Source organism: Lissotriton helveticus, chromosome 9 (genome assembly GCF_964261635.1).
Source record: "Lissotriton helveticus chromosome 9, aLisHel1.1, whole genome shotgun sequence".
Classification (NCBI taxonomy): Eukaryota; Metazoa; Chordata; class Amphibia; order Caudata; family Salamandridae; genus Lissotriton; species Lissotriton helveticus.
In genome coordinates this window covers 933,815,371-933,827,626 of record NC_136070.1, presented here as the reverse complement: position 1 = coordinate 933,827,626, position 12,256 = coordinate 933,815,371, and the positions used below count along the sequence as shown (strand labels likewise).

At 43.0% G+C, this 12,256-nt stretch overlaps 1 protein-coding gene across 1 annotated transcript in view; it reads left to right on the top strand.

Annotated features, from left to right (window-relative positions):
- The window catches only part of NPRL2 (NPR2 like, GATOR1 complex subunit), a 141,442-nt gene extending 131,122 nt beyond the window's left edge, over positions 1-10,320 (top strand). The window contains exon 12 of the mRNA XM_078661150.1: positions 9,722-10,320. Coding sequence (XP_078517276.1) covers positions 9,722-9,789 — 68 coding nt within the window. The 3' untranslated portion in view covers positions 9,790-10,320. The remainder of the gene's footprint in view (positions 1-9,721) is intronic.
- The last annotated feature ends 1,936 nt before the right edge of the window (positions 10,321-12,256 follow it).

Here is a 12,256-nt window from a genome sequence, read left to right as displayed (position 1 = left end):
CTCACTACTCTGCACACTCACTCTGCACTCACTACTCACTACTCTGCACACTCACTCTGCACTCACTACTCTGCACACTCACTCTGCACTCACTACTCTGCACACTCACTCTACACTCACTACTCTGCACAAGGGTAAGAACACCGCCTTCATTCTTTGAGTCAGGCTAGCCTTAAAACTTTAAGAGCCTGAGCTCCTAACATATCTTCACTAAAGGGTCGGGTGTGGTATATCACAAGCTGAGGGGTCTGTTTTCTTGGGGTTACGCGTGGTGGCTTGGGTACGATTTGCGATGGGCAACGTTTTATTAACTTACGAGAGTAGCGTCACCAAGCTTTAAAATGTAAATACCCCCAGGGTGAGACGTTTCTACTCCTTCACGCCGACAACTCTTTGGTACCCCGGGGGTGTCACCTAGAGCTCAATTCTGTTTTTCGTGAGAAGTCCTGCCTCCTCGTGCTTCTGTCTCGAGCGCGCTCTCGTTTCTCCTCCCTCCTCTCCTTACCTCCTCCCGCAAGCTCGGCCCCTGCCTCCCACCGCTTTCCTCGGCAAGCCGCTCGGTGACGCCCCCCTGCAGTCGGTGGAAGCGCACTGCAGCTGCCCCACTCCCCGCGCCTCTCGATGTCAGCCTCCCGGCGGAGCTCTCCCGGTTACATTTCCGTGGATCTGAGCGCGCATCCGGCTCGGCGCCGCTGCAAAGGTAAAGCCGCAGCCGGAGCTTGGGAGGGAGCTGGGCTGGTGTTCGGGGAGCAAGGATAGACGAGGGATTGCCCCAGGGGTGGAGGCGGGAAAAGAGGACACACGCAATGTGAATAAATACACTTACTTTCATCTGTAATTTCACGAAGCACTTGATGTGTGTATGCGCATGCGTGTGTGCTTCACAGGAGACAGCGCCTGGCCGCAGCGCTCGTTCGCGTGCGCGTGTCACTTTCAAATCGCCTCCAAGGCGATGCGCGCGGCCAGGACTGTCTCCTGGGAAGCACACATGCCGACAAAAGGGGCTCGGCGGAGACGCGCTTCGCGCGGCTAGCCGAGACCTAAAAACCATTGGCACCGAAACCTTCGTCGCCAAAACAGACTGGGACTCAAAAATCACCTAAAAAGCATGCTTTCGGTGATCCGCTCAAAAAAACGGATCCGAAACAGAAAATTCTGGTCCTACATCCAAAAACTGGACATATTACCACCAAAGTGAATTTAAAGAGGGGTGCTACTACAGAAGAGGAATACCACATTCCATTAAAGAAGAGAACTGTTGGGACAAATCCTCCCCCCCCTCCTCTTCCTTCACCACCTTTACCCCCGTCTCTGCCTGTGCCAACTTCTCCTGAGTACTCACCACCACATACACCTGACAATCAGGGTGATGGGGATGGGGAGGATGATGATGACAATCAGCCCGGACCTACAGGTGAGTGGGATGACTCGCCCACTGACAATGATCGGACCTGTATCCTACCAGGCCCTCTCCACCAGATGACAGTGTAGGCTATATTGAACTACTAGGCAGGGCTGCTAATTACCATGGTGTCCAACTCCATAAGGAATCCCTTGAAGAGAACTTCCTTTTTGAGACATTAAATAGCTCACAGAAATCTACACACATGTTGCCCATGTTGAAAGGAATGACCAGACATGTAGACTACATCTTTAAGGTTCCTGTCAGAGCACGTATCCTTACCCCTAGGGTAGATAAAAAATACAAACCTGCCCCATCGGATCCAGTCTACATAAGAGGGCAACTACCCTTAGACTCATTAGTAGTTTCTAATGCACGTAAAAGGGCAAACTCCCAGACTACTGGAGATGCACCACCCCCAGATAAGGAGTCAAAACTCTTTGATGCTTCTGGCATATATGTAACACTCAAGCATTGTTATCTAGATATGACTGCGTGCACTGGGGTGAAATGGAACAGCTCATTCAATTCCTACCCCAAGAACACAAATCTAAAGCGCAAGACCTGGTTCGTGAGAGACAATTAATTTCTAATAATCAAATTAGATGTTCCCTAGATGCTGCTGATACATCTGTCAGAGCGGTTAACACTAGTGTTATTTTAAGAAGACACGCCTGGCTGTGCATATCAGGGTTTAAACCGGAGGTTCAGACCTCAATATTAAACACACCTTTTGATAAGGAACACCTTTTAGGGCTGGTGGTTGACTCTTCACTTGACAAAATGAAGGGTGCCGAAGTGGCTAAATCCATGGGAGCCCTTCAGTCTCCACAAAACCTGTGGTTCCTTTTGGCGCTCCTTTTATCGAGCAGGGGTCCAGAAAATACTTCCACGGACACTGCGCCCACCTATATGGGCAATAACCAACCCTCAGGTTCCAAAACCTTCTTTAGGGGCAATTATAGAGGAAACCAGGGCAGAGGTAGAGGTTCTAATACACATACCTCTTCCTCCAATACAAAGCAGTGACTTGCCCATAGTTCCCCCCGACCATTTAACACCTGTGGGGGGACGACTGTCACAATTTCTACCAAAGTGGCAATCAATAACAACAGACAAATTATCAATTCTGGTTACTGCTTGGAGGTCATCAACACTCCTCCAAACATTCCCCCAAAGTCGCACAAACTTTTACCGGATCACCTATACCTTCTCAAACAAGAGGTACAATCCCTCCTACTAAAACAAGCTATAGAGCCCGCACCACCACAAAGGACGGCTCTCTCAGACCGAAATTAGATCTCAGAGAACTAGATTTTTACATACAGTCAGACCATTTCCACATGTTAACACTTCAACATTACTACCTCTTTTGCAAAAGGGCAAGATTTTTTCAACTCTAGATTTAAAGGACGGCTACTTTCATATCCCAATCCATCCGGCTCACCGCAAATTTCTCAGGTTTGTGGTAGCAGGTCAACACTACCAATTCAAAGTCCTCCCATTCGGAGTCACCACTGCCCACAGATTCTTCACAAAATGTCTGGCGGTAGTAGCGGCGCATCTCAGAAGACAAAGCATACATGTCTTCCCTTATCTGGACGACTGGCTCATCAAAGTCTACCAACAATGCCGCAAGCACACTTCCGTAACCATTCAGCTGCTTCACCAGCTAGGATTTTTAGTCAATGTGTTAAAATCACATCTTCAGCCAAAAAAATTCTAAATTACATAGGAGCCACTCTGGATACTCAAAGGGCTCTAGCATTTCCCAATGCAGCCAGAATTCGAAACATTCAGGCGCTAATTCTCAAATTTTAAGCCACTCAATCACTTCCAGCTCGAGTGGTTATGCAGCTGTTGGGAATACAGGCATCTTGCATCATGATTGTTCCCCACGCCAGATTACATATGCGTCCACTTCAAGAATGCTTAGCCAGTCAGTGGAACCAGTCACACGGTCTATTAACCGATCTTGTGTTGGTAAGCGGCCGTACTCATTCCTCTCTGCAGTGGTGGAACACCCAAAATCTGTCAAAAGTACGGCCGTTCTCATCTTCAACAACTCTCATTGCTAGGGCTGTGGAGCCACCCACAAAGATTGTTCCAAATCAGTCATTTAGAGCTCATGGCAATCTTTCCAGCTCTCAAAGCCTGTCAAGATCACCTGTCTGGCAAAGCTATGTTAGTCCAAACAGACAACATGACAGCTATGTATTACATACAAAAACAGGCGGGGGACACGCTCTCTCCAACTGCCCCACTGATCCCAAGACATCTGGAAGTGGGCTATTCACCACAATATTTATCTCCTAGCGGAACACCTCCCAGGAGTCAACAATCAGATTGCGGACCTCCTCAGCAGCCAGAGGTATCAAATATAAGAGTGGGAACTTCACCTTCAAGTTCTCCACCCATACTTCCAAGCCTGGGGAGACCCTCACATAGACCTGTTTGCAATACCGAAAAATGCAAAATGCCAAAGTTTTGCCTCCAGGCATCCAGACCCGTTGTCCAAAGGCAATGCTCTATGGATGACCTGTTCAGGGATATTTGCCTACGCTTTTCCGCCTCTCCCACTCGTTCCATCAGGGGTTCGGAAACTCAGACAAACATCTCTCAAGCTAATACTAGTAGCTCTAACATGGGCACGTCAACCCTGGTTCAGAACCATGTTGGAACTCTCTCTGGTGCCACATCAAAAATGACATTTAACTCCCAGTCTCCTCACACAGAGCCATGGAGAAATCAAACACCCAGATCCTAAACAGTTCAACCTTGCGATCTGGCTCCTGAAGTCATAGAGTTTCGTTATCTGAACCTTCCACCAATCTGTATGAACATTGTCGGGGAACCTAGAAAGCCTACCACAAGAGCTTGCAATGCAGCCAAATGGAAGCGATTTTCTATTTATTGCATTAACAATAACATCAACCCTCTGGATGATTCCATACAAAACATGATTTGCTACCTGTAACACTTAAAGCAGTCGTCATTGGCCTATACATCCATTTGACTGCATCTCGTTGTAATTACAGCCTATCTTCAAAATAGGCAACATTTATCGCTTGTAATCAAAGCATTTATGGAAGGACTAAAAAGAGTTATACCACCAAGACTTCCACCTGCCCCAGTGTGGAATCTTAATATAGTCCTCACAAGGCTAATGGGGATACCATTTGAACCCATGCACAAATGTGAGCTACAGTTCCTTACTTGAAAAACGGCTTTCCTCATTACAATCACTTCCTTGAGGAGAGTGAGTAGTACTTCGCACCAATCCCAAATTCCTTCCCAAGGTAGTATCTGCATTTCACATTAATCAGTCGGTTGAATTACCGGTTTTCTTCCCTCAACCTGACTCTGTTGCAGAAACAGCTCTACACACCTTAGATGTTAGAAGAGCACTATTGTATTACATTGAAAGAACCAGACCTTTTCGTAAGGCCAAACAACTTTTTGTAGCTTTTGCACCACCTCACAAGGGTAATCCTATATACAAATCAAGTATTGCTAGGTGGATCGTTAAATGTATCCAGATTTGCTACTTGAAAGCCAAAGGGACTCTAACTGTACTTCCTAGAGCACATTCCACTCGTATACTAGGAGCTACTATGGCCTTTTTAGGCAACATCCCTATTACTGATATTTGCAAAGCTGCAACATGGTCCACACCACAAACATTCACCAAACACTAATGTGTAGATGTGTTAGCCAGACAACAGGCTAATGTGGGCCAAGCAGTACTTAAAACGCTGTTTCAGACAACTTAATAATTTACAGGATAGCCATCGCTTAGGGGAGGCTGCTGTAAGGTCTATGTGTAAGCATGCGATCTACAGCTCACATGCCTTAAACGGAAAATGCTACTTACCCAGTATGCATCTGTTCTTGGCATGTAGAGCTATAGAATCTCATGCACCCACCCACCTCCCCCGGTACCTGTAGCTGCTGTAGTTCTCTTGATACTATACATACTTGCACATGGCCATCTCTATTCTTTACTACTGCTCCATTCTCTCACCCTCTGCGGGAAAACAATCTGAAGATGGAGTCAATGACCATGCGCACTATCACCCAAAGGAGAAGTCCCCTAACTTGTGACTAAGTGCAAACATCCGGACCCAAAACTAGATGGCGATCCATGCATAAGCATGAGATTATACAGCTCTACATACCAAGAACAGATGCATTTTCCTTTTCTCCACTCGTGAGATCCGCTATACCCTCGCAGTCCCCAGCGAGGCCCCCGGCGCAACTCTGTAAAGGCTCTGCAGATCCAGCGCAACTCAAAAAAAATATATGACAGTACTTTTACACCCACATTTACACCCATATAGACACTCTCTGAGATACCCATTCACATACTCTCACGCTCACACTTACACCCACATACACACTCTGACACCTGCTTACATGGCCATAAAGACACTCTTACACACACTCCTATACCCATACAGGCACTGTTACATCCAGTTACATATTCATACAGGCACTGCCACACCCATATGTACACCTATACAGACACAGTCACACCCTCTGGCATACCCATTCACCCACTGTCACACCCATACTTACACCCATAGAGACACTCTCCCAACCACTTACATAGCCATACAGACACTCTCAAACACACTCACATACCCATAGAGACACTGTTACACCCATACCTACACTGTCACACTCACTCACATACAGGCACTATCACACCAACACTTACACCCAAACAGACACTGACACCTTGTGACATAGCCACACACAGTCACGCTCATATCTACACCCATACAAACACTTAAACACCCACTTACATATCTATAAAGGCACTCTCAGACCCACATTTACACCTACACAGACACTCTCTCACCCTCTGACATACCCATACACATACTCTCACGCCCACACTTACACACATACACACTCTTACACTTACTTACATTGCCATAAAGACACTCTCACAAATGCTCACATACCCATACAGACACTGTTGCACCCACACATACACCCATACAGAGACTTTCACAATCGCTTACATACCCATACAGGCGCTGTTACACCCACAGTTACATCCATACAGACACTCTCACACCCTCTTAAATACACATACTGTCACGCTCATATCTATATTATAGAGACAGTGTCACACCCAGTAACAAACCCATACAGGCACTCTCACACCCATACTTACAACTATACAGACACTCGTACACTCTCTGACATACCCATACACCCACTCTCATGCCCACGCTTAGACACATAGTTACATACCTATAGAGACACTCTTACACACGCTCACATATCCATACACATAGTGTCACACTCATACTTACACCCATACAAAGTTTCGCCTGTCTATGTTTGCGGTGCTGTGAAGGCTCAGCGGTTCTCAAAAGTTTTTATTATAAAAGATATATTGTAGTTACCTATGTGAACTACTACTTTAGCATTACACACAGTAAGGAGCATATCTACCTCTCAGATCTTAGTATGGTTACAGGGACGTTTTAGTTAGGAAATACAATTTAAAAAACCTTAGAAATTCACTGAAATAAACAAAGGTTACCTAAGCTAACTATAACTTGTGCCCGCCATGCACTGCTTATGACCTCACATATTACACCACTCATTACAAGTTCTATGACATCATTTGTGGCATCACTGATGACATAATTGTTGACATCACTGGACAAGAAGGCCCGAGGGTAAAGAAGCTCCCTGGGAAAATCAGAACGCTCTTTTTTTTAATTGGCGCTCCACGAGAGTCTTGAAACTCAACCATCCAGATAAGAAATTATTTTTCAACCTTAATTTTTCAAAATCTACCCAACAGATTTAAACCAAATCACAAAAAGGCACAATCTGTGGACCAAGATCAAGCGTCCTGCCAAATTTGATGTTATTAGGTTCAGCAGTTTTTGCTGTAGACTTGTCTAAAGAAGTTAATGGAACTTTCATGGGTATTTTGCGTTTGGGACCCACCTTTTTTCTTGGCCCATGCTTGATGGATCAACCCGAAACTTTCCATGCATAAACTAGTCAAAAAGTAGCACCTTTTTGGAACGTTTCATGAAGATTTGTCAAACGGTGCCAAAGTTATTAGCAACACAAAAAACATTTTTGTATGGAATTGCTGACCTAAGTATAACAACCTTATAGCAACCGCCACTAGGTAATTATTATTAATATATATATATATATATATATATATATATATATATATATATATATATGTATATTTATTATACTTGAACTCCTGCAGTCGCGCTGTCATCGACGGATGCACTCCACGGATGATGATAAAAATAAAAATTGATTAGGCTAGATCACATGTCACTGCCAAACGTGTTTCGGAACGATGCCTTCTTCAATGTCAGTTTCCTCATAAAACAAACGCCATTTAAACATTGGAGGAATACGTTACAGTTGGTGCAATGTAGAAAGCGACGATGTTCAAAATATTTTACTTAATTGCGCCTCAAGGTGGCAGCCATCTTGAAATGTACTGTCTCATTCTATAATTCATTACGACATACGCCACTCAATGCAATATAAAAAAAGAACTTGATACAAAAGCTACATTCCCAATAAATAAATCATAATCAACAGGATATAAGCATTCTCCTATAGACAATACGTTCAAAAAGGGGAGGTACTTTAATCAGCGAAGGCAGTCAAATTTCACAATTCCTTATATGTGTGTGTGTGTGTGTGTGTTTAGAGATAGAGATATTGATTAGATACACACACCATATTTAGCCTTTCTTACAGTGCTGCTCTTAGAACATTAATCAGCACACTTGACAAGCTCACCCTTGTAGGCTCTGCCTTGATGTAAGCATCTACCAACGAATCTCCCCAAAGTATGTGAACATAAACACTATGGACTTGATTCACAAACTGCATTTTGTAGTGCGTTTTGTAGTATTGCAAAGTGCTATTCACAAACAATGTGTGGAGTTTGTGTCCACAATTAGCTCTAATTATGTGGGCGTAGTTATCCGCCCAGATTATGGCGTCTACACAGACCCAAGTATACGTTTTATTAGTAAACATGGGTAGGACTGGAGGGAGGGAGTGGGTGATAATAAAAGGGATAGACTTATGACAAAAGTGGATTGGTTTAGGAAGGAGTAAACCATTTGCAGTACTCTCTGAGTGGAGACATGTAACTTACACTTTTGTAGTAAGTTTACACTCTGAGTTTGTAAATACCGAAAGCAGTAAATTTACTCCAAAGTGTAAATTTAACTCAAAAGTGTAAGGTACCTTTATGAATCAGGCCCAATGTATGCCGAACACACTGCACTGTATTTTCTTTCTTGTTATATATTAGAACATTACCTCCAACAAAAACACACATTTCTCAAAACTTAGACAGACATAACTGCAGGCAAACAATGAATAGTAAGCATATGACACTCAAATATTCAAAATATTTCTATGGTTTACTGTAATCAAGTAATACATTGTGTAATATAAAAAATGCATAGTTCAATGACATTTAAAAAGCACTCAGCCTTTGGCCTCATAGTTTGCCAATGTCACCAGAACCCCTTTATGCCAGTACAGGCCTATATTACACAGTTACCCCTTAAGTATTCTCTCTCGCCCTATTTATAGATATATCCCAGTTTACACCTATTGCTAACTTTAATTTTTTTTAAGTATTGATGCACATTTGTTTAATATTTAATCAAGTATTTATAACTACAGCAAACAAACCCAACTTTTTAATAAAATAAAGTGCTGGTAATGCTACTTAGGAGTTTAAACACTCAAATTGTTGCTGAGTAAGTTATAAAAGGTATTTGTGATTCAGTGTCACTTCCTCAAAAAAGTAAAAGTTCTCCTTTCATCAGAAAAAAACATACAACTGTGAACAGTAAATGTACTACATAAATGAAGCTTTTTTTTTATAATGGGATACCAAAGTCAAAATGTATACAGTTTGGTTTGACGTAGTGGATTTCACAAACTTCTACTAGAATGTCCATTTACCTGCCACATTTACTGAAGTCTTCCCTGCTAATGCCTGGGGTCACAGTTTACGAATAGGATAGGATATTGAATTTTACCATTGAGGCTGTTAAAGCTGTCTGATTCGTATGGTATCATAGTTGTAGACTAGTATGATGTCCTGCAGATACCTGCACAGTATGAGCCCGAATTTTGGAAAAGCATGAAAGGTCTCTGGGCTAGAATTCAGTCTAAATCTATGTGAGTTCTTATTAACAACTGGATGTCTTCTCCTCACTGCTTTGTATCCTTGCTAAGGTGAGTGTCTTCCAGGATTACCTGATGTGCTCTTTCAAATTGTTTTAGGAATGAGTTACAAGGAGCTGGATGAGCGTCTCGACAATGACCCGAACATCATTGTGTGCCTGAAGTGAAAACGGGACTCTGGCTACACCGACTGTTAGTTCTATGCTCTTCTCCCTGTGGAAGTATCTGCAGAGTGGCACAGAGGCCATGATGGAACTAAACGAAGAAGAAAGCCCGGCAAAGATATGGAAGATGTAGGTATTTGACTTTTGAAAATGGATGCTTACGAATGGACCTACGAACACAGGCGCATGGATGACCAAAGATGTTATTCCTGACCATTATATTGAACAATCATTGTTGAGGCTGAAGTTGTTGATGGAAATGGAGACTAACATGCCATGGGGGTAGGCTCGATTGGGTTGTTCTCATCAATTAAAGGCTTCCAGTCATTGTGGAGTTGACACCTTTTCCAATAGGGTGAGAAGAACAAGAGGAAAGACATTGGTTTGACACTTAAAGAGGCGCTAGAAAACTTCTCTTGCACCATTGGCGCATGAGCCCGAGACAGACTAACACACCTGACATCTGTCTACAAGTATTTTACTGCTATAATAAAAATATGTTCCTCCCAAATAAAATACTGTGCGTGGCTTGTTCGTGCATTTGCTTCCAGTGTTCATTTCCCATTACTATTGGTCAGACTGATGATGCATGCCTTCTCCTTTGGCATAGGCTTAACGTGCACTTTTATGCTTGAAGTCAAATTGCATTAGTCTTTTCTATATTTGTTTTATGTATGATTTCGACCTAAAGGGAACTGTGTTCTTTGGTGTTTGATGTATTACCATACTACTGAATTTGTTTAATCATTATAGGTCGCTACTAATCTTGTCCTTATAAAGACTCTAGAGCTAAATATGTGCTGGCTGTAAGTTAAGATGAGCAGAGCTGAATGAACCTACAGGAGAAAAACAAAACTTATTAAAAAAACTGAACATCGTTAGAAATTTGATATGTCATAATTGCTCTAAATAAATGGTATAATTAATAGTGTGAATATCAATACCACAATTGTTATGTAATTTCATTGTGGGTTAGGGGTCCTTGCCCATTCCTCTCAGAGATACCAAGTAACACCAATTAAGTACTTCATATATAATATAAAGATGGCATTACTGTAGTGACTCTGATATAGGAAACTCTCATAGATGCCACATCAGTCATGTTAGTCTAGCTATTCACAGCTTCCAATGTTGTGCTAACAGATATTACTGGCTGAAACACAGGAACGTGTACAGTCCAACGCTCCTGCTTTTGGCAAAAGAGTCCATATATTTTATAGCCAAAAAGGCTCTGTTATAGCTATGCCACATTTACAACTTCTCAGCTACTTTACAAGGTAATGGGGAAATAAAATTCTTCTATTTTTCCCTTATCTGCTCCTAGATGTTTCCATGTATGTGAACTTTCCCGGAACAGAGTAGATGCCAAAATCTTCCTGTGTAGTGTGAAAACCGTCCCTTATTTTCCCACTGTCCTGTTGCAGGTGTACCTCAATATGAATACGTGTGTATGTGTGGTGACTTATGCATGCCTACATCACCAGGCCTGCATGTGCCAGCGTCATGATGTGGGTGTCATTTTCTTTACTTTATTTACCGCTCTATGATGTGGGATGCCACATGGATCAGTAAATAAAAAGTTATCTTAATGCTCCGCGGGGGAGCCTGGGGAAAATAGTAGATGCTAAGCCCTTCAGAATATATATATATATATATATATTTTTTTTATTGTTTAAAGTGAATAGGTCTGCAAAGGGTTTTAGGTACCATGGAGAGGCAGAGTGCGGGAAAGAAATGAGTGGCTGGGAGGAGGATGGGTGGGTAAGTACAACTGAAGGCAAGTGGGGGTAGAGTGGAAAACAGCACAAAAAAGACGAAAGCAACATCACTGTGGAGGTAGAAGCGAAGCACACGAGCGAAAACAGATGCAAGAAGAGAAGCACACAAGGGAAAGCGAAACACTGAGGACGGGGGGAAGAACACAGGCATGAGAGCAACACACAGCACAGGGGTGTGGAAGAGAAGCACATAAGGGGCCGCTGGAAAACACACGCTCTCTCATGGAGAGCTTAAGCAAAAAGAACAAGCATTGGCAAAGCCAATAGGTCTCGTCTATAGGTGGGCTAGTGGCTTAGCGGTTTTGGCAATGATGTGGGGGTGGTGAACAGGAGGGCAGGTGGTTGGTGGAAGGCAGGGTGTTAGAAAAAAGCTCTATGAAGCTGCCAGTACTGTCCGCATCCTAGAGCTTTTATTTTGTCCTGTCTGTTGGGAGGTGGAGAAGAAGTTGTAGATAAAACATGGACCTGGGTGGAAGGGAGAAGAAACAGGGATGCCCAGGATAGAGTAATCACATTTGTTTAATTGGAAAGGTGCAAACTGGGTGGCATAGAAACTATAGGGTTCAGAAAAACAGACTTAAATTACAAACTTGATCAAGCATCGAATTAAAGCTCCCACCATGTGGTACATTAATTGGGAGGTTTGATTTATAGCAAAGATAAAAAAAAATATAAATTCTATGGTACGCTAT